The following is a 23,530-nucleotide window of genomic DNA, read 5'->3' as shown; positions in this document are numbered from 1 at the left end:
ATAATCATTAAAAGTGACATGAGTCATCACAAACTGAACAGCTCTTTGAGCTGAAGCCTAATGGAACAGTACTTTGCTTGGGTCAGGAGCTATATCCCACATGGAGGGGAAAAAAAGACATATTCTTTTTATTTCCTATGAACCCATTGCTTTTAGGTTTTGATGACTTAAGAAATTCCAATAAAGATGGGATCTGTGGAACATTATTCCAATCAGGAAAAAGTCCATAATAAAAAGCTCAGATATTTGGAAAATACTTTCAACTGCTCCAAAAGACACTTACTAAGGAACAGCATAGTATTGTTTCAAGAGCAAAATGTTTCACAGCTTTTTTGAGAAATCTCAGAACAAGATGTGAGATGGCAGGGTGAAGTGTGTGTGCTTACCTCACATGGTAGAGTCAAAATGTACAGGCCTAGGGTGGAGTCCTGATATCATTGCTAAGTAGCTGTGTTACCTTGGGCAAGACCTTGTTGGCCTCAGTTTCTCAGCCAATTAAAAGGTTAATCTATATCTTATGTCATTTTGCCAGGTTGGTACTAATTATGTCATAAAATGTTAGTGCATGTAGTAATTATGAGAATTTCATTAATTTGAATTTTTCTTCTGGTCTTTTTAGAATCTGGAGGTGAACTGGATATTGTAGTGACCTCGAATAAAGAAGTAAAAGTTGCTGCCGTCCGAGACGCCTTCCAGGAGGTCTTCGGCCTCGCTGTGGTTCTAGGGGAAGCCGGGCAGTCCAACATTGCCCCACAGCCAGTGGGCTACGCAGCGGGATTAAAAGTGAGTAATAGAGCATCTGTTTAGGATATGGAAACTGCTGGCTTATCTTTTCATAATTCTGACGATAATTCTATGGTCTCTGGAGTTGTTGGGTTTTTACATACTGAAATACTGATTTGGTTTTTAATTGGACAGCTCTCTAGTGTTATAACGATAGTAGAATTTTAAAGAAACCTAAAAATATGTTTTGATTATTGGGAGCAGGGTTTTAAATTTACCTGCCGACTCCCCCTTTTCTCTTGTACTTGGTAAGGGGAACTCAGCCACTCACTGAAAAATCTTTCTTAGCTTGCTTACTTTGAGTCTTCTCTTTCTTTGTCCTTTTAACTGATATACCTTAGAGACCCAACTACCTGGCAAGTTATAGGCACAATGCCTGTGTATAACCAGAGTTTGCCAGGGTCTCACCAGCATGTAGAAACCTATTAAATCTTATAATGCACTCACCAAAAGTAAGACACTGCTGTACTTTTTGGTAAAGGAAGATGACCTTGTGATTGCGTCTGCAGGTGTCTATAATCCTTACATAATAGTGGCAGATGACAGAATGGCTTATTTTGAAGACAGATTTCATACACTTGCGTACTCACACCTCCACTTGAATCGCACATACTTGGTGTTCTGGCCTATAATCATTAAAAACAAACAAACAAAAAACTGTCGGTTATCCAAACCAATCCTTTTACCATACTAGACATAGTCCCCCCTAGCCTTCTAGGTGCTAAGTTCCGAGAGTTCTGCCCTCCCTCTCATACATGTTTTATCATCACCATCAGTATACAGACATGCAAGAACAAGTGAACAATTCATCAGCGTACAAACACTGCTCCCACCTTAAAAAGAAAAACCAAAGAAAACCTTAGTTTTTTTACCCCTGTTTCCCCATCACCTCCTACCTTAGCTTTTTGCTTCATTTTGCAGCAAAACTTCCAGAGTTACCAACACTTTTATCTCTAGTTCTTTGCTTCATATTGTCTTAACAGTCCCTTCAGTCAGGGTGTCACCTCCCACCACTCCACTGAGGATGTGCTCTCAAGGTCACCAGTGTAGTTCCATCTTCTTTGCTCTAGCATGGGCTTTAAGACTCCTCCATAATGTCTTTATGCTCACGGATGCCACGCTTGGTTTCCTCCCTGCCTCTCTAGTTCCTTTCTGCTTTCTTTGTCGGTGCCTCCTTTTCTCCGCAGCCTCTTGATGATCTCTGTCCCCTCTTCTGTGTTCACTGTCCTGATGATCTCATCCAGTCCCACGGCTTTGAATAGCCGCTGTGTGCTGACAGATTTGAGTTTATGTCTCCAGCATAGACCTCTCATGTAAACTAGGTTTATATAAAAGTTGCCTTTTTGATACCTTCACCTGAATGTCTCAGTACATCTAGTCCTCAACTACTTTTCTTTCCTTCTGATCTGTTTCCCCAAGATTTCTCCATCTCAGTTGATGACATCTGTGTCCTTCCATTTTCTCAGGTGAGAAACCTGGAGTCATCCTTGACTTCTCTCCTTACCCATGTCCAGCTCATCAAGAAATCTTGTTCACTATACATTCAAAATACATCCAGCATCTGACTGCTTGTCAGTGTCTTCATTGCCCCCACCCTGGGTAAAGCCATCACAAGGTCTTGCTGAAATCTTGCATTCACCTTCTAACAGGTCGTCAGTTTCTACCCTTGTAGCCCTGTAGGTTATCTTCAACAGAGGAGCCAGGATAATTCTTTCAGCACACTAGGTCAACTTTTCAGAACTTTGTTTCCCTTAGTATAAAAATCCAAATTTCTTACCGTGCTTTCCACAGCACCATATGACCTGGCTGAACTGGCCTGTTTTGTTTTTTTTTTTTTTCCTGATTGAAGTATAGTTGATTTTCATTGTTCCTGGTGTATAGCAAAATAATTTAGTTATACCATATATATGTGTGTGTGTATTCTCTTTTAGATTCTTTTCCATTATAGGTTATTAGAAGATATTGAGTATAGTTCCCTGTGCTATACAGTAGGTTCTTACTGTTTATTTGTTTTATATATATATATATATATATAGTGTGTATCTGCTAATCCCAAAATGAAAGTGAAAGTGAAGTCAGTTGTGTCTAACTCTTTGTGACCCCATGGACTGTAGCCTACCAGGCTCCTCAGTCCATGGGATTTTCCAGGCAAGAGTACTGGAGTGGGCTGCCATTTCTTTCTCCAAGGGATCTTCCCAATCCAGGGATCGAACCTGGGTCTCCTGCATTGCATACAGACACTTTACCATCTGAGCCACCAGGGAAGCCTAATCCCAAACTCCTTATTTATTCTGCATCCCCTTTCTTCTTTGGTAACCATAAGTTTGTTTTCTATATCTGTGAATCTGTTTCTGTTTTGTAAATAAGTTCATTTGTACTTTTTTTTTTTAATTTCACATAAGCAATATCATGTTTGTCTTTCTCTGATTTACTTCACTTAGTGTCATAATCTTTTAGGTCTGTCATTTTGCTGCAAATGGCAAGGCCACATCTTATTTATCCATTCATCTATTGATGAACATTGGGGTGTATGTATCTTTTCAAGATAGAGTGTTTTTGTCTTTTCCAGATATATGCCCAGGAGTGGGGTTGCTGAATCATATGGTAATGCTGTTCGTAGTTTTTTAGGAAACCTCCATACTATTCTCCACAGTGGCAACACCAGTGGCCTTCTGTTGTTCCTCTGTCTTCGTCTCTAGTCTTCCCCCTTGCTCCCTCCATGCCAGCTGTATTGGCCTCCTTGCAGGTCTTATCCTTGTCTAACAGGCTGCTCTCTTGCAGCCTTTCCACTAGCTCTCTGTGAGACACTTTTCTCACATACCTACTTGGTTGACTCCCTGACCTCCTTCTAGTCCTCAAGTCTTCCCTGTGCAGCGAGGCCTGTCCTGACTGCCTGGTTTAGTACTGCAGGCTGCTGCCACTGATCCTGCACTCCTGATCCCTCTAACCCTCCTTTTTGTTTTTCCTCCTATAGCATTCAGCATTTTCTGATCTACTATATAATTTATATTATTTTTATTTTTAATGCTTTTTTCCCACTAGAATTTAAGTTCTACAGGAGCATAGATCTTTGTTTTATTTACAGATATGAACTCTTAGAATACTGCCTTGTTTTTTTTTTTAATATCTAGCAGCCTTATTGAGGTAATTTGGTATCAAGCCACAAACAGTACAATTGAAAGTGCTAGGGTAAACTTTTAAAAGTAATTTTCTCAACTAAACAGTCTAATGCAAAAGACGTTTTCACTCTGGGAGCTGTTTCAAAGTTTGGGGTAAACAAACCTTACCAGAACAGATACTTCCCTTAAGAGAGCTCTAGCTGCCCGTCTGCTGCCATGCTGTGATAGTGCCTCTGCCATCAGACAGCACACTGTCTTCACACTTGTCTCTGTGCGCTTCTGGTGAGACACAAAGACTCTGCAAGGTCGAGGTAGACCCAGAGAGTTTTTAGGAACTCAGCTTCTCCTTCCTCAGTTTCCACATGTGTTCTTTCCTGAAATGTTCTGACTGAAGACGTACTTGTAATGGAATCTCCTTTCTCATCTCCTCTTTATAAGCTCTGCCCTCTCCCAGTAGAAAATAAAGACATATCTCATGTCCCCAGATTACCTCAGAACATTAAATCCTCCCGAGTGTCATCCAAAGGGACAATTCCAAATAACGTTTTGGATGTTATGGACGCAAATGACACAGTGACTCAGTAAAATCTTCTGGCAAGTCATGTGGTTTCTGATTGTTCTGGAAAAAAACAGAAAAAGGACCAGATAAAGTTGTCAGCTGATAAGTCGTTAATACTTTCTAATGATAGATCACTACATGATTTTTGGAATGTAACTCAGAATTTCATGGTTTTTAAGGCTTGAGTCTTCAATATTTTGTTGTGCTAAATATCATTACATCAAAGATATTTCAGATAACTAGATACTGAACTTGAAAGGCTGATGGAGATTTTTTTCTGTAAAAACCTAATTTTATGAACATAGTTTAGTTTATGTTGTGATTTTGCTATTATTTGACAGATTTGTTTTAGTATTGGTTTTTGCCCTTCAAATTTAGACATCGTTTCCTTTTCCACAGTCTTTAATACAAGCTTCAAATTCATTGAAACTGATATAAATATCAAACTAATTTGTAATTTTATCAGTTGTTTATTTTGGGTACACTAGAGGGAGCTAATGAGAAGAAAATAAAGCAGAGTATTAAAATTTCAAACCAGATTTTTTTCTATCCATCTGCTTTTATTTGAAGTGAATGGTTTTTTGAACTAAACCTAAGTTTTCCTTTATGCATATGAAATTGTTTCAGTTCAGTTCAGTTGCTCAGTTGTGTCTGACTGTGACCCCATGGACTGCAGCATGCCAGGCCTGCCCGTCCATCACCAACTCCCAGAGCCTGCTCACACTCATGTCCATTGAGTAGATGATGCCATCCAACCATCTCATCCTCTGTCATCCCCTTCTCCTCCTGCCTTCAATCCTTGCCATCATCAGGGTCTTTTCAAATGAGTCAGTTTGCATCAGGTGGCCAAAATATTGGCATTTCAGCTTCAGCATCAGTCCTTTCAATGAATATTCAGGACTGATTTCCTTTAGGATGGTCCGGTTAGATCTCCTTGCAGTCCAAGGGACTCTCAAGAGTCTTCTCCAACACCACAGTTCAAAAGCATCAATTCTTCGGCACTCAGCTTTTTATAGTCCAACTCTCATATCCATAGATGACTATTGGATAAACCATAGCTTTGACTAGGCAGACCTTTGTTGGCAAAGTAATGTCTCTGCTTTTTAATATGTTGTCTAGGTTGGTCATAACATTTCTTCCAAGGAGCAAGCATCTTTACATTTCATGGCTGGAGTCACCATCTGCAGTGATTTTGGAGCCCAAAAAATAAAGTCTGTCACTGTTTCCATTGTTTCCCCATCTATTTGCCATAAAGTGATGGGACCAGGTGCCGTGATCTTAGTTTTCTGAATGCTGAGTTTTTAGCCAACTTTTTCACTCTCCTCTTTCACTTTCATCAAGAGGCTCTTTAGTTCTTCGCTTTCTGCCATAAGGGTGGTGTCATCTGTATATCTGAGGTTATTGATATTTCTCCCAGCAATCTTGATTCTAGCTTGTGCTTCATCCAGCCTGGAATTTCACGTGATGTACTCTGCATATAAGTTAAATAAGCAGGGTGACAATACACAGCCTGCCAGTTCTAACTGTTGCTTCCTGACCTGTGTACAGATTTCTCAGGAGGCAGATCAGGTGGTCTGGTATTCCCATATCTTGAAGAATTTTCCACAGTTTATTGTGATCCACACAGTCAAAGGCTGTGGCATAGTCAGTAAAGCAGAAGTAGATGTTGTTCTGGAACTCTCTTGATTTTTTGATGTAAGGAAATTAATCAGCCATAATTAAAGTTAGGAAGCTCCCAAGACTTCTCTAATGCTAAGTATTACTTTTACTGAAAAACCAAGTATATTTATGACCACTGTCTTATAGGTTATATTCAACAGACATGTTGTTACTATCCATTAGAAATTATGAAGAAGTGTGGAATCCAAGTTGCTTAGTTTAAGCTCTCAGAGCACAGTGTAACCTCTAGAGGCCTTTCTTCATCTTATTTCAGTTCTGAGATAATTACTTCAAATTAACCAAGCCTTTAAACTACCTAGTTTTTTATTCTCCTTCACTGCTAAGTTCCCTGGTAGCTCAGACAGTAAAGCATCTGCCTACAATGTGGGAGACCAAGTTCGATCCCTGGGTCAGGAAGATCCTCTGGAGAAGGAGATGGCAACCTACTCTAGTACTCTTGCCTGGAAAATCCCATGGATGGAGGAGCCTGGTAGGCTATAGTCCATGGGCTCACAAAGAGTCAGACATGAGTGAGTGACTTCACTTTCACTGCTGAAAAATAAAATTAAAATTCCCTTTTCAAAACATGGGACTAATATTAAAGTGTCTCTACTTGTGACTCTAAAAGATGTGCATTTAAGTAAATGCTGTGGTCAGAGGAGGAGAGAGGCTGATTTACCTGCTCTGCATATTCTGGATTCCATGAATAAAAACAAGAAGTAAACTTGTCTTCCCAACTCACCATCCTATCTTTCATAGGTGCTAATTCAGTTCAGGTAAATATTTTGTGAACCTTATGCAGTATAAGCCCTGTGCTATAGGGTAGTTAAAAATGAACTGACTGAGTTTCTGTTTCCTTGGGAGCATGAAATCTAGGACTATTTTTTAATGGTACATAGTTGAGATACCATCTTTAAAAAGTTGCGAATGAATCTCTATAAACAGCCCACTAATCCCTGTATAGCTTTTACTGAATTAACATTTATTTAAACATTTTTAGAATAAAAATTAGCCATAACTACCTTTTGGGAGGAGTGAATTAGGCAGATGTACTTTATCCTATACAAACAATTAAGTTCATCTTAGCTGTTGTATTTTCTTCCAAATTCAGAAGTGATCTCCACATTCAATTTGGTGATGCCTAACGTTAGTGCTGTAGGCCTTTAGAAGCCCTTGATGTTTCTCTTGTTCACTTTTTCATGTTGTAAGTTCTTACTGAGTACCTGTTAAGTTAGATGTTGTGCTAGGTAGCCGAGATTCAAGAGTAAGCAGAAATACAGCTTGATTCCATTGTAGTTTAAATCACATCTTTCATCTTTCATGTTTAGTAACTAATGACAAGTTGGTTTACATGTTCTCACTTCTTTTTTTTTATTTGTCTCTGAAATAAATTCTATTGTTTCTAAAAGTGCCCTGGCTTTCTTAATTTTTGTTTTTGAAGAATTGACCTCATAATCTCATTCACTGCTTAGTGCTGCTGTTCATGATAAAAATAGGTGTATTATCCATGACTAGTTTTACTCAGAAGTGTTTTATGTAGCTTTTTGAACTCATTCTCATATCATTTATGAGTACTTGTATGAAGCGATTAAAATGAAAGTAGTAAATGGCAGCCTTGTCCTTGCTAATCCAGCTTTTAGTTTCCTACTACAGATATATATTTCATTCATGATTTTTGAGTTATCTGTATAGTATTCTCAGCCCCTCAGTTTTATTTCATAAATGGCAATTATTTTCTTGATTAAGCTTTGGTGTAATGAATACACTGCAGTTAAAAAAACTGTCATTTTGGTGCATATTTTAAAAGTGAAGTCGCTTATTTGTGTCCAACTCTTTGCAACCCCATGGACTGTAGCCTACCACGCTCCTCCATCCATGGCCATATATATAAAAGGACTCAGAAGAGAAAAAAACATATTTACTATTGATAAGATTGCTTACCTAGAAAAATTTGAGAGAATCAACCAAAGAACTACTAGGATTGAAACATTTAAGATGGCCTCTTGCCAGAGGCCATTAAAAAACATTTAAAAAACACCTAGTTTTCTTATATTAGTAATAACCAATTAGACCATGGAATATAAAATTATTCATTCCACAATAGCAACCAAAATAATAATGCATATAGGAATAACTTGGAGGATGTGTTGCAGACTATCAGTACTAAGGGGAATATGAGTGAGCCTCTTCACTATTTACTCTCTGTTGTTCTGTATGTTTTCATGTTTATAATGAGTATATATGTATTTGGGTATAAATGTGTACACATATTACTTATATAATCAATTAGCATATTTAATACTGATTAACTTGAAATAGTTTCTAATATACACTGTTTCTATTTAGGGTGCCCAGGAACGGATAGATAGTTTGCGTCGAACTGGAGTGATTCATGAAAAACAGACTGCTGTGTCAGTAGAAAACTTCATAGCAGAATTGCTTCCTGACAAGTAAGAGGCTTTTTTTTTTTTTTAAAAGCATAGTTATAATTGTTTTTTTCTTTCTTTTTTTTTTTTTTAAATTTTATTTTATTTTTAAACTTTACAATATTGTATCAGTTTTGCCAAATATCGAAATGAATCCGCCACAGGTATACCCGCGTTCCCCATCCTGAACCCTCCACCCTCCTCCCCCCCCTCCCCTCCCTCTGGGTCGTCCCAGTGCACCAGCCTCAAGCATCCAGTACCGTGCATCGAACCTGGACTGGCGACTCGTTTCATACATGATATTATACATGTTTCAATGCTATTTTCCCAAATCTCCCCACCCTCTCCCTCTCCCACAGAGTCCATAAGACTGATCTATACATCCGTGTCTCTTTTGCTGTCTCGTACACAGGGTTATTGTTTCCATCTTTCTAAATTCCATATATATGCGTTAGTATACTGTATTGGTGTTTTTCTTTCTGGCTTACTTCACTCTGTATAATAGGTTCCAGTTTCATCCACCTCATTAGAACTGATTCAAATGTATTCTTTTTAATGGCTGAGTAATACTCCATTGTGTATATGTACCACAGCTTTCTTATCCATTCATCTGTTGATGGGCATCTAGGTTGCTTCCATGTCCTGGCTATTATAAACAGTGCTGCGATGAACATTGGGGTACACGTGTCTCTTTCCCTTCTGGTTTCCTCAGTGTGTATGCCCAGCAGTGGGATTGCTGGATCATAAGGCAGTTCTATTTCCAGTTTTTTAAGGAATCTCCACACTGTTCTCCATAGTGGCTGTATTAGTTTGCATTCCCACCAACAGTGCAAGAGAGTTCCTTCTCTCCATACCCTCTCCAGCATTTATTGCTTGTAGACTTATGGATTGCAGCCATTCTGACTGGTGTGAAATGGTACCTCATAGTGGTTTTGATTTGCATTTCTCTGATAATGAGTGATGTTGAGCATCTTTTCATGTGTTTGTTAGCCATCTGTATGTCTTCTTTGGAGAAATGTCTATTTAGTTCTTTGGCCCATTTTTTGATTGGGTCATTTATTTTTCTGGAGTTGAGCTGTAGGAGTTGCTTGTATATTTTTGAGATTAGTTGTTTGTCAGTTGCTTCATTTGCTGTTATTTTCTCCCATTCTGAAGGCTGTCTTTTCACCTTGCTAATAGTTTCCTTTGTTGTGCAGAAGCTTTTAAGTTTAAATAGGTCCCATTTATTTATTTTTGCTTTGATTTCCAATATTCTGGGAGGTGGGTCATAGAGGATCCTGCTGTGATGTATGTCGGAGAGTGTTTTGCCTATGTTCTCCTCTAGGAGTTTTATAGTTTCTGGTCTTACATTGAGATCTTTAATCCATTTTGAGTTTATTTTTGTGTATGGTGTTAGAAAGTGTTCTAGTTTCATTCTTTTACAAGTGGTTGACCAGTTTTCCCAGCACCACTTGTTAAAGAGGTTGTCTTTAATCCATTGTATATTCTTGCCTCCTTTGTCAAAGATAAGGTGTCCATATGTGCATGGATTTATCTCTGGGCTTTCTATTTTGTTCCATTGATCAATATTTCTGTCTTTGTTCCAGTACCATACTGTCTTGATAACTGTGGCTTTGTAATAGAGCCTGAAGTCAGGCAGGTTGATTCCTCCAGTTCCATTCTTCTTTCTCAAGATAGCTTTGGCTATTTGAGGTTTTTTGTATTTCCATACAAATTGTGAAATTATTTGTTCTAGCTCTGTGAAGAATACCGTTGGTAGCTTGATAGGGATTGCATTGAATCTATAAATTGCTTTGGGTAGTATACTCATTTTCACTATATTGATTCTTCCAATCCATGAACATGGTATATTTCTCCATCTATTAGTGTCCTCTTTGATTTCTTTCACCAGTGTTTTATAGTTTTCTATATATAGGTCTTTGGTTTCTTTAGGTAGATATATTCCTAAGTATTTTATTCTTTCCGTTGCAATGGTGAATGGAATTGTTTCCTTAATTTCTCTTTCAGTTTTCTCATTATTAGTGTATAGGAATGCAAGGGATTTCTGTGTGTTGATTTTATATCCTGCAACTTTACTATAATCATTGATTAGTTCTAGTAATTTTCTGGTGGAGTCTTTAGGGTTTTCTATGTAAAGGATCATGTCATCTGCAAACAGAGTTTTACTTCTTCTTTTCCAATTTGGATTCCTTTTATTTATTTTTCTGCTCTGATTGCTGTGGCCAACACTTCCAAAACTATGTTGAATAGTAATGGTGAAAGTGGGCACCCTTGTCTTGTTCCTGACTTTAGAGGAAATGCTTTCAATTTTTCACCATTGAGGATAATGTTTGCTGTGGGTTTGTCATATATAGCTTTTATTATGTTGAGGTATGTTCCTTCTATTCCTTGTTTTTTTCTTATAAAGAGAACTTTCATGACAAGATCTTTTCATCTTTTAGCAGCTTTCAAATATGCAAAATTCATGATTAATCCCACGCTGTACATTACATCTTCATGACTTATTTTATACCTGGAACTTTGTACCTTTTAATCCCCTTCATCCATTTTACCCTGTCTCCCACTCCTGCCTCTGCATCCACCAGTCTGTCCTTTGTATCTGTGAATTTACTTCCCCACCTCCACAGGTAAGGGAGAGCCTATGGTATTTATCTTTCTCTGACTTACTTTAATTACCTTAATTCCATCGATATTATTGCAAATGGCAGGATTTTCCTTCCTTTTTAATGGAATAAGATACTATTTTATATCCACATGCATATAAATATATATACCACACCACATGTATATATATACGTGTGTGTGTTTGAATGTGTATACATAAATCACATTTTGTTTTTCATGGACACACACTTAGGTTGCTGCCATGCCTCGGTGGTTGGAAATAATGCTGCCATGCTTCGGTCTTAGTAGATTATGTGTGTTTTTAGGAATTTATGCATTTCTTCTAGGTTGTCCAGTTTGTTGGACAACAGACTGTTGTTTGTTTATAATGGGTTCAGTGAGGGGCTTATTATATTTCCCTTAGGAGCAAAAATAGAATTGCTCACACTGAATATCTAGTAAAAAATGTATCTTACTTTAGAACCAGACAGAAAATATGTTATGGCCTAGCTATATCATCTCATTAGTTATGTGACCTGTGTAGCCTAGCTCACATTTCTACTCTTATTTTCTCCTTTTTAATTATAAAATTTACATTGTGTTGCCTGAATTCTAAGACTGTGTTAATTATCAATTAAATAAGATAGAATGGTGTAGCTTTGACTTGGATGCTGACTTCCATAACAAACACAAACAGCTATCATCTTGCATAGCTGTTCAGAGTAATGGGAGGTCTGGCAGGATGGCCTGGAGGCAGTCACCAGGTTTGAGTTCTGTTGAGCAATGCCTCTCATCTATGTAGGTTGGGAAAAAACCTCTAAGCATAATTTGTCATTGTTTTTGAGGGCATTAAACTTTTAATGGATGGATTTTTTGATCAGAGAATTTTTTTAATTTGCAGAATTGTCTTATATTAAAATAACTTCCAACTGTTGAGAGCTACCTTCTTCCTATTTACCGTGTGATTTTGTTGCTTTTGGGCTTCCCTTGTGGCTCAGCTAGTAAAGAATCAGCCTGAAATGTGGAAGACCTGGGTTGTATCCCTGAGTTGGGAAGATCCCCTGGAGAAGGGAACGGCTATCCCCTCCAGTATTCTGGCTTGGTGCAGTCCACGGGGTCGCAAAGAGTTGGACATGACTGAGCGACTTTGACTCATGTAATTTTTGTTTTAGTATTGAGTAGCACTGTGCTTAGTACTTTGTAGCTATAGTGTACAAAATGTACTCCAACTTTGAGGGTCTGTTATAGACCAGGTGGGAGAGAAAATGTATACACAGATAAACAGTTTTAAGTGACTCTGTAAGTGTGTAAATCTTTACTTATAGGAAATGTTACATACATGTTCACTGGAAATAATTTGATGTGGAATAGTGTCAGATAAGGAGAAGGCAATGGCACCCCACTCCAGTACTCTTGCCTGGAAAATCCCATCAATGGGGGAGCCTGATGTGCTTCAGTCCATGGGATCACGAAGAGTTGGACATGACTGAGCAACTTCCCTTTCACTTTTCACTTTCATACATTGGAGAAGGAAATGGCAACCCACTCCAGTGTTCTTGCCTGGAGAATCCCAGGGACGAGGGAGCCTGGTGGGCTGCCGTCTATGGGGTCGCACAGAGTCGGACACGACTGAAGCGACTTAGCGGTAGCAGCAGCAGTGTCAGATAAGAGTCATGAATGGTTGGTACTTGAACTGAAGTTTGAAGAGTAGTTAAAATTTGGATAAGTGAAAAAGAATAGGTAGGACATGCTATGTGGAGGAAGAGTTGTGAAGATGATTAAGACACATTTAGGTGTCAGAGATTATATCAGCTTGGCTGAACATTGTTGGATAGAAAGTCAGGTGTAGTCTGGGGACAGACTGAGGAGCTTTGAATATTCGGTTGGGAAGTTTGAACTTTCTGTATAAGCACGAAGCAACAATCCACTGATCATTATTATTTCATTTTTTCCCCTCGATTAACCTTTTAATATTGATGTAAGGGTTACCTTAGAGATTCCATCATGCCTTTTCCATGTATTACATTATAGTACAAATTATGACTGTTGATAATACAATTTACCCCCTACATCTTGTGCAGTATTGTAAGTTATCTTAATTGTGCATATATTTTAAACTCAAGATATTGTTAGTATTCTGTGCATTCTGCTCACTTACATTGATTCTTTGAAGACCGTCCTTCATTTTTGGTTTTAAGTCTGGGATCATTCTCACTCTGCCTAAAAACATTCTTTGTACTGCATTAGACTTCAGCCACGAGTTCTCTTAGCTTTGGTCTGAAAATGCCTTCGCGTACCTTTGTTTCTGTAGGGTGTTTTCTCTGGAGAAGATCAGCAGATTTCTTATGTAATACGTTAAAGATGCCATTGCACTGTTTTCTGGCTCCCATCATTTCCGCTGCATCAGCTGTCCAGCTTCCTGTCTCTGTGAAGAGAATGTGATGTTCTGCTGCTTTTACGGTTTTGTTCGTCACTGTGGTTTGCAGTTTTACTATAGTTCGTATAGGTGTGCTGTGTTGCTTATGTGTTAAACTTCTCTGGATTCACCAAGCTTGATTCTTTCTGTCTTTCACTAGATTTATGTCTTTTGTCCGTTCTGGAAAGTTCTTAGCCACTTTACCTTCAGAATTGGCTTCTGGCCCTTTTCTCTGTCTAGGACTCCAGTGACACATTGTTCACCTTCTGGCTATACCCTGCATGTCTCAGGTGGTCAGGCCCCACTTCCCTCTACTTGCTCCCTCTAGTTTTCCTCTGTATTCTTTAGTTTGAGTATCTTCTATTTACCTGTCTGCTGCTGTGTAGCCCATACACTGTTTTTGTTTTTTGTTTTTTTTAAATAGATTCAATTTATCTATTAAATATCTATATCTTTTCTTCTACCTTTACCTCTGTTTTCTTTAGTATGAGTCATTAAAGATCCTTGTCTACTGAATCCAGTGTATGGGCCTCATTTAGCCTCCTTTTGATTTAACGATAAGGCGCTGTCTTTGTCGATGCCTCACTTCACAGTCTTTTAAAGCCAGGTATTGTTTATAAAAGAAACTTGAGAGTCTTCAGGTAATCCTGAGAAGGTTCACTGTTTGCTGCAGTGAACAGTAGTGAGGTGTGTGAAAGGGGTGGTTTGGTGCACTGCAGTCACGACTGACCTGAGCCCAGACTGGGTAGTGCTCAGCACCAGCTGAAGGTCTTAAAGGGTACCTTTATAAAGTTGTCTCTGTCGAGAACGTTACTCTATTTTATCTTCCTTGCTCCTACAGCCCTTGGATACCTTGGGTTATAATTTATAATCTCATCCAGCTTTTCATTGGTCCACCATCAACTGCACCATCATACCTAGACATGGTATTTTTTCCTGCCAAACAATGCTTTTTTGAGCAGAAGAGTAGCAAATAAGTAGTATTAGGAAGTCTGTTGATGGTTTCCAGTATGGTCAAGAATGAGAGAGGATGGAAAGGTTGTGATATTAAGATACAGAAGGGGGATAGAGGAAGAACATGAGAGCAAACAGCAAACCTACAACCCAAAACACTTGATAGTCTGCTTTGGCTACTAACCTTTGTGATGTTCCCATAGGAAATAAATGCACAGAAGATAGAGAAATGCATGCTTATAACTAAGGCAAGAAAAGACCAATGTTGTGTGGCCCCTACAGAGCAGAGCCAGTAAAGACCTAGCTATCTGTGGTGACCTTTGCATCAGTTCATGCTCCATGAGGAAAATTAGCATCTTGTGTACCAAAATGGAAAAATACCTATGTAAGCGTGAACTGTCCTTATTCTGAAATTAACCTATCAAGTTTAAAAGTGTTGGGTTATGTGTAAAATGGATTAAAATGTCCTTTTGGGAAGTAATCGGTGATGGTAGATAGTCTTTCTTCGGTAAAATACAAACTGGCATACCTGTATCAGCTCCTCAGGTTCTATTTCGATTTTTTCCTGCTACATAAAATCCAAAGTCTTGGAACGACCATTCTTCTTAAGTCCAGGTGACTTCCTTATGGGATTTGGCCAAGTCTGCCTTATTTCACCAGCCACAAGGAGAGGGTGAGGAGGAGGAGAGAGTTCCTTGGTGACTGTCCTTGAGCATGAGCAGTGGCGACTGCCACTCTTTCTCCCCTGGGTGGAGAGTGGAGGTTGGGTAGAAGGACAGGAGGGTGGAGGCAGAAGGCAGAGTTACAAGGGCCAGCAGCACCCGTGAGAGGTACTGAAGAGGTCTCCGTGATCCTGACAGTGATGGCACTTTGGATTTGAGCTGGAGGAGAATGGGATGCTCAGGCTGACACATGGGGGCATGAGAGCAGTGTGGACCCCGGGGAGTTCCGGTGTGTGCTCACCCGCATTGTGCGAAGACTGTTGTACCTTCTGGGACGCCGCTTTCCAGGAAGTCCGTGCCGTGCCTGGGAGCTGAGTCACTGCAGTCCTCTGCTGTCTGCACAATACACAATTGTGTAAAATAAAATACTGAGTCATATCCCAAATAAAATAATGATTCATATACCAAATGAAATACTTAAATAATGATTCATATAAGATCACTTATTTAAGGCTCTCAATTTGAAGCAAAGTTTTGGAATGTGAATACTGTAGACATAATGAACTGCCATTTTACCATTCAAGCAAAGTTGTTATTCTGTTTACTGTTCTGTTGTTTCTTTGAATATGTTAAAAAAAGTTTCCTAATCTGTATTGTATTTCATAGCACTTTAATCTGCATATTTTTAAATTTTCTTGCTCTGTATCTTCTCATTTAAAACCATGATTTCCTGCTTCTGATTAATTAAAATGCTGATGATGTACTGATAACCTCACCTAAGTCAGTTTTAAAATTTATCACTTCTTAATGTGTATCTTAAAATGGAAGAAATTTTTCTTGATTTCATGAAGCTGTCCTCAAAGTCTGATTCACTGTGAACAATTCAGAAATTGTGATTAGAAACATTTATCAGGAATGAGGAGAGGATTTTTTTTTTCCTGAATGAGCTTATTTTTAGGTCCGCTAGTAATTTTGCAACTTGGCTATATACTAATCATAGAGTTGGTAGTATAAAATTTCCCATATGTTAGCAAATGATGTTTTTAATTATGATAAGCTATTTGAATTTTCAGATGAATAAATATATCTGTTGCATATTTGAATACCTCTAATTGCCGTTCTTCTCCCCAAATCTTAGCAAGAAAAGGAATTTTCCATGATGCGTGGTTTTCAATTATTTTTGTTGTTCTTCCCCATTTTTTCCCCTGTTGAAATTAAGCCAACAGGGCAGTTATATATGTTTTTTTTATGATTTATCTTTTAATCAGTCTGCTAGCGTTTTATCCGAAGGACAGTACTTTATCAATTCATAGAACTTACTTAGCACGTACACAGCTTGAACCTCGCACATTCTGTTGCAGATGGTTTGACATTGGCTGTCTGGTAGTTGAAGACCCCGTGCACGGCATTCACCTGGAAGCGTTTACGCAAGCCACACCAGTGCCCTTGGAGCTTGTACAGCAGGTTAGTTTTATCCTTCTTCATTATGCTCCAGAAAGGCTTCAAATATTGTTCTCAAAAGAAGAGTTTTATTGAAAATATGGTATAGTCTTGATTTTTCTTCCCTCTTTTTCCTTTTAATTTTTTCTCTTTTTCAATTTTCTGTCCCTTCCACGTTGTTTCAGTACCTCCCTACTTTTATTTTCCAGTGGTCTTTGCAAAGGTAAATCTATTACATGGTTAGTTGCTCTTTTCTTCATTGTTTTGCTTGTTTGTTTTTATGATTGTGTTCCTTACCTTTGGATTAGAAAAAAATTTACCTATTCTGATTTTATGTTAACCTTTCATATATTGTCTCATTTATCTCCCATTTTCATTTTTCCTGGTTACTCTAGTTCCTTTTTCTTTGTCCTCATCTTCCTCTTTAATTTGTTCATCGTTAAAAACGTGGGAAAAAAAAAAAAATGTGGAAACATATTTAGAAGCAAGTTTACGAACCTTGGATGAAAGGCAAATGTCTTTTCACTTTGCTGAAAAATGTTTACTTATCCACATAGTTTCTAGAAGACTGTAAGCATTAATCTATAATGAGTTTCATTCCTTCTACATTTTTGTTACTTTTAATCCTTTCTTGAACAAAATGGAATATAAGAGTTTATTTACATTGGACTCTCTATACTCATAAATATCATTTCAAAACTCTCAAAAGTTATTTGGGACCTTAGGTTTTTGAGAATTCTCTTGGGATTCTCCCCCAAGAGAAAGTATGTATGATGTATGCACTCACATATAAATTTGGCTTATGTGTTTATGAAGCCTCTTAAAGCAACCTGTGACCTTCTTAGGGGTTTACATTTTAGATGGAGAATAAGAATTGATGCTTAAAGTTTTGATTCCACAATACCATACCACTGATATCATAATTTTTACCACAGTTTCTTTTCAGAAGTTGAAGAAAGCATTTTTATATACACAGTAATGTTAAATTCACTCCAGTATGAGGGTGGTTAAAAGATTGTAAACAAATGCTATGCCTACTGCTATACCACAAATTCAGAAAAATTACATACTGTTGTTAATTTTCTAGGGAAATATTCTTGAATTAACAATGGCAGTTTATAACCATTAGGTTGAACCATACAGAATTGCCTTTTGAAGTTAAAAAAACAGCCACATTTTGGCAGTTTGATGTGATTTAACTTAACTATCTTAGTAAAGTCTTTTAATGCAAGAATTTCACCTAGCTCCCCCAAAATTGAGTTCTAAGATTAGCCTAGCAGGCTACGGTTTATGGCATGTCACAGAGTCAGACACGACTGAAGCAACTTAGCGCACACACACGCACAGTGGTGTTATAACGAGGTGTAAAGGATATTCAGAGAATAGATGACTGATGCGTCTAATGCATAGACGTAGAAGTTTTCCATTTTATTCTGTGAGTCTGGCTTGTAACCTAACCTAAAACAGTAATACAGTATCACTTAAGAACTAATTGGTAAATTAATAAAATTTAGAAATAGAACAGTAAAAAGGGTTCTGAAACCAATTCCTCTGTGTGTGTGTGAGGAGATGAGGTAGTTCTTCCCACATCTCTAATCTGTTATCCAATACCTGCTGGATATCCTATAATTCAACCTAGTTCTGACACTTTCTACCTATAAAGAGTGTTGGATCCCACAGATTAAGGGGTCAGTATGAGTCCAGATTGCTACATGAACTTCTGACTGAGGCAGGAAGGAAATCAGATTCTCATAAGTGGTATCATATGATTTCACTTACATGTTAAAAAAAAAACAAAGAAAAAGATATAAATGAACTTATTTAGAAAACAGAAATAGACTCACAGACATGAAAAATAAACTTATGGTTGCTAAAGGGGAAGGAGTTGGGGGGAGGGATAGATGAGTTTGGGTGAATAGCTGTACACGACTATGTATAAAATAGATAACAACATAGACTGTATAGTACAGGAAACCACTCAGTATCTTGTAGTAACCTATAGTGAAAACGAATCTGGAATATAACAGATATATACATACATACGTATAATTGGACTAGTTCGCTATATATCTGAAACTAATACAGCATTGCAAATCAACAACACCTCAATTAGAAAGCAAGCAGGAGTGCTTTCAGAAGTAAGGTATGGCTTCACCCTTTCAGGCATGTGGTATAATGGAGCAACAGACAGTATCATGTTTTGCTCTGAGTCTTTTTTTTTTTCCCCTTTTTCCTTCATTCATACTCAAATTCTTCTACCTTTCGAAGTGACTTAGGTTCAGCCCCTGTGCCAGTCTAGATTACAGACAGCAGTACTTAGTCTGGCAAGTGCCTCCCCCTCATCCGTTTCTCAAACAAGGTAAGGTTACAAGGGTGCAGAGTGGGTGAGCTGTCTTTACCACCAGGCCATATAGCGGCAATCACTGTGAGCCCCAGTTTTGCTCCATGGAGTGAAGGTTCATCACAGGCCCTTAGGAATTGTAACAAAGATTAAGACACGTATTTACAGTTTCTGGCTTAGAAATCATCTCTGTTTCTTGCACTTGCCACTTCGGTCATCTGACTGCTACCTCAGAGGGAGAAAAAGGTTGAGGTGATCTGAGAAAGAAAAAAAAGCTCTTATCCCAGTGTCCTCTGTCCTTGGTGAGAACTGCCTAATCACACTAGCACCATCCGCCACTTCCTCCCTCCCAGAACAACACTGGACTTTACCCTGTGCAGACCCTCCTCTAGCTCTTCTTGTCCTGCAGGCCAGCCTCTCACACCTTTCTCTCCCCATTTAGACAACCACGGTTTCGGTTACCTGTTCAATTCTCTATCAGACTCTCTCTGAAGGGCTGCCTTTACCCACTGGACATTATGGGCTGTAAAAGTATGTTCCTTACTCTGAAGAAATGGAGCTCAGCCATCCAAATTGGTGCCCTGTCTTCTGTTCCAGTTCTCTTACAACACTCTGAGCACTTGCCTCTACCACTGGGTAAGAAAAGCCTGGCCCCGAGTCAGCAAAGTCACCCAGGGCTACTCGATAGCTTGCCAGATATGTTCAGGGCCGTCACAACTGGGAATCTGCCACACAGCCATCTGCAGTCTCTGCCTTTTTTTTGCTGGCAGACAGAACAGTTCTTACTGGCATTTTGTGCATCAGAGTGTACAAGAAGAGTGTGTCTAGGGTAAGCCAGTCTCACATTGCTGCACTAACCCCATATCCACTTAGCTTCTTAGATGTGGGTGGCTGTCTCAGGAGAGCACAGGGGGATATCTGCCTGTGATTCCATTCACCTTCCAAGCCTGGAAAGGAGTTCTGATGGGCATCAACGTGTCCTACTTTAATGCATCCTTCTAATTCCCACAGGGCTGTGTGTCCCATATGGACATCCCTTTTATAGGCCAGGTTGCCACTGCCCTCCTGCCTAACCATATGGCCAGGCCATTGGCCACTGCCCATGAGTCAGTAAAAGTCAAAGATACAGGATGTTTATCACCATTCAGTCCTTTCATCAGTGCTGGGAAAACAGCATGCATTTCAACCTTAATGAGCCAACTGATTTATTTTTAACTTCCTCAGTTAGAGTGGTGGACTTCCAAATAGTATGTTATCTATTCACCCTGGAACTACTACCCATAATCCCAGTAGCTCTTGGTTGTTCACTTTAGAGCTGTTCATTGTGTGCTGTCTACCTGGGCAGTTTGTTCCAGCAGGTCCTCTGTTGATTCCAAAGTAAGTCTGTCCTAGAGGAAGAGTGACACGGGAACTGTGAGTGTTTCCTCCTAAGATTCCCCAGAGAGCATGATTCTTTATAAACCATTTCCATGTTATTACGGAACACTTCTAGGCACTGCCTTCCCTATTTGGGTGTTTCTCCATCATCCCAGATGTTATGGGTGTTTCAGATTTCAAGATCATTTTATGTCCTTTAGTTATATGAGTAGCTTTAATTAATAATGTCCTAGACTAGCAGTAAACACCCTTTAAGTAGAAACTCCCTCGTTTGAAGTCCAAGACTTGCTGGGAGGCACTCAGATTTTTGCCATAAGCCTCAGTCTGCCCTTCACACAGTGCTATGGCACAGAGAATTTTGTCCCTGCCAGCACTGCAGCTTCTATTCTATGCTGTGGGCTCAGACAGTATCACTGGTTCCGAATAGCATGTTCAGTTAAAAATGCTGGAAGCGTGGCTTTCCATCCCTTCTGTTTTACAACCATAGCTAGAGAGGAACCATTCTCCAGTGAGACAGAATCTCCATCCTCAAAGTACAATCAGGTTAAAAAGAGACAAAACACAGTCACTTATCAAAACCTGCTCAAACACCAATTCTACAAACTTACACGTATTGTGATTCCATCATCACTTACATTCCTCACTGTACTGCCCACTGAGACTTCATCAACAGGTTTGGTTTTGTAATACTAGATAGGGGACATGTTCCCCAGCCAGACATGATATCTGTCCAGCTGTGTAAAAGAGACACAACTTTGTTACACCTGCTTAAATATTCAACTTCATAATCCCGTCAACAATTACATTTTTTTCAGTCTAATTGTAGCACATTTCAGACCTTCACCAGTGGACTTTGGTAACACAGCTCAAGGGACTCCTGTGTCAAGTCCTGAAAACTTCTGTTCTCCACTCTTGTACATACTGATTTCCTACTTAGTTATCCTGCACGATTTAGCTCATTACGAAAGTGAAAGTGTTAGTCACTCAATTGTGTCTGACTCTTTGCAACCCCAGTGACTATGGCCCACCAGGCTCCTCTGTCTATGAAATTCTCCAGGCAAGAATACTGGAGTGGTGCCATTCCTGACCCAGGGATTATCGAACCCGGGTCTCCTGCATTGTAAGCAGATTCTTTACCATCTTTGCCACCAGGGATGTGCCACCATGACTTGAGTAACAGGTATATTGAGCAGGTGAATAGCTCGGTCATCACAGAGCTGGTCGCACATGGCCTGCATAGGAGGTATACTGGCTGCTTCATTGGGTGTTCTGCTTGACTTTTATAATGGCATGATGGACAGACCCCTCCCAGGGTAAATAAACCTTACAGTGCTTTTATCTAGTTGACCCGACTGGCTTTTCCTTCAGAAGTAGTCTCCTGTGTGTCTGGATCATACATAATTGTCTCTAATGGTTCCACAACAAACTGTGGGTCCTGCATCAATGCAAACATTCTATTCTGTTCTGCAGCATTAAAAACCAGACTAGCTCCTGAATTAGTTATTTTCATGATCTGTTTTAGCAAAGGTTAACTATTACTGAATCCACAAAATGAGCTGGCTCCTCCACACTGTACCCCTGATTTCACGAGTTTCCTAATTTTGACCCGCCTCCATAGTGACTATCTTTTTAGTGACCAGAGGTCTTAGAGATCTTTCTGTTGTCCCCATGCAACTTTTCCCTGGGGAGGAGATGACTTTTAGACAAGTGACCAAAGCTCAGACTAATCCAAATCTGAGCTTGGTCTGTTTTCCAAGGCCCAAACCAGCATTTTTTTCTTTTAGTTTAGCTGTTGTACATAATAGAAACCAAGGATTGAATAGTTACCTTTTTTAAAAAATTAGTTCTCGTTTCTTTATGCATTCAGTGAGCCAGCTCCCCAGGAGTTGGATGCATCTCTACACTCCATTATCAACTTTTTTACCTTGAATAATTGACTGCTGCACAGCTGCTGCTCCATACCACCCAGAAATCATGTTCCTCATCCCCCGCTCTTGCATCCTTCCTTCTCAAACCACACAGTTCTGTGAGCCAGGATCATGCTTGAAAATATTACTTCTGATACAGTTATGTAGGTTTTAAATCCAGTTCTAATGTTTGGGAGGATTTTTTCCCCCACACTACCAAGCCATTTTAGGACATAGCTATCTGTACTATAATTCAGTATTGACACTGTCTACCAAGAGAGAGCGCCAGAAGCTGAGGGTTCTGTCTCACAAGACTGTCTCCAGTTCCCAGATGCCAATAGCAAGCCTCGGCTATCACCTGGAATTCTCACTGGCATACTATATATAGACTGGGGGTTGCAGTGACCTCCTCCTTAGGAAGTCCATTTACTCACTAAATCACCAATTTCTTAAAAAGAATATAACTCAGGAACAGCCAGATGGAAGAGATGGATAGGACAAGGTATGGGGTAAATACATACAGTTCCTCTGCCATCTCTGAGCCCCATTCTTTTCAAATCTTCACATGTTCACCAACCTGGAATCAGCAAATCCTCTGCTTTTGAGTTTTTATGGAGGCTTTATTACACAGTATAACCGATTGAACGTCAAGCCTCTGTCCCCTCCCCAGAGGTTGGGTGGGATGCAGGTGGTGAACAGGAACAAAAATTCCAACTCGTCACAGGGTTGATTCCCTTGGCTACAAACTTCTGTCCTTAAGTTACCTGAGAGCTTTTCAAATATCCCCTCAACACAACAAAAGATAGCCTTTGTATGGCCCTTATTGCTTAGAAAGTCCAAGGCAGCTTGTTGTCAGAAACTGGGGACAAAGACCAAATATGCATTTCTTAAATTATAAGTCACAGAATCCCAAACATTATATTCTGACAAGGATTTGTTCCAAATTGGCCAATTGGTTCAAACACCAGTGAATCAATTTACAGAGGTGAATATATGAACAGATTAAGGGAGAAAAAGGATTTCATTAGTTGGAATTTGCTAGAAGTAACAACCATGCTTGGAAATCAAAAGAAAGCTGGAGTAGCAGTACTCCTATCAGATACAATAGACTTTAAAATAAAAACTGTTACAAGAGACAAGGAAGGATGCTATATACTGGTCAAGGGATCGGTCCAAGAAAAAGATGTAAGAGTTGTAAACATATATACACATAGCATAGGAGCACCTCAACATATAATGTAAATGTTAACAGCTATAGAAAGAGAAATTGAAAAAAATAATAA

At 39.1% G+C, this 23,530-nt stretch overlaps 1 protein-coding gene and 1 long non-coding RNA gene across 2 annotated transcripts in view; one reads left to right on the top strand and one right to left on the bottom strand.

The window, feature by feature from the left end:
* The window catches only part of LOC139184116 (uncharacterized), a 311,899-nt gene that overhangs the window by 1,574 nt on the left and 286,795 nt on the right, over positions 1-23,530 (bottom strand). Inside the window, exons 3-5 of the long non-coding RNA XR_011567588.1 lie at positions 15,484-15,578; positions 4,393-4,521; positions 1,231-1,409 (exon numbers count right to left, since the gene is read on the bottom strand). This is a non-coding gene — a long non-coding RNA (uncharacterized lncRNA). The remainder of the gene's footprint in view (positions 1-1,230; positions 1,410-4,392; positions 4,522-15,483; positions 15,579-23,530) is intronic.
* The window catches only part of PRRC1 (proline rich coiled-coil 1), a 49,225-nt gene that overhangs the window by 19,053 nt on the left and 6,642 nt on the right, over positions 1-23,530 (top strand). The window contains exons 6-8 of the mRNA XM_019964613.2: positions 620-783; positions 8,467-8,570; positions 16,544-16,646. Coding sequence (XP_019820172.2) covers positions 620-783; positions 8,467-8,570; positions 16,544-16,646 — 371 coding nt within the window. The remainder of the gene's footprint in view (positions 1-619; positions 784-8,466; positions 8,571-16,543; positions 16,647-23,530) is intronic.

This window comes from Bos indicus, chromosome 7, assembly GCF_029378745.1.
Source record: "Bos indicus isolate NIAB-ARS_2022 breed Sahiwal x Tharparkar chromosome 7, NIAB-ARS_B.indTharparkar_mat_pri_1.0, whole genome shotgun sequence".
Classification (NCBI taxonomy): Eukaryota; Metazoa; Chordata; class Mammalia; order Artiodactyla; family Bovidae; genus Bos; species Bos indicus.
This window is presented reverse-complemented; position numbering and strand designations above follow the sequence as displayed.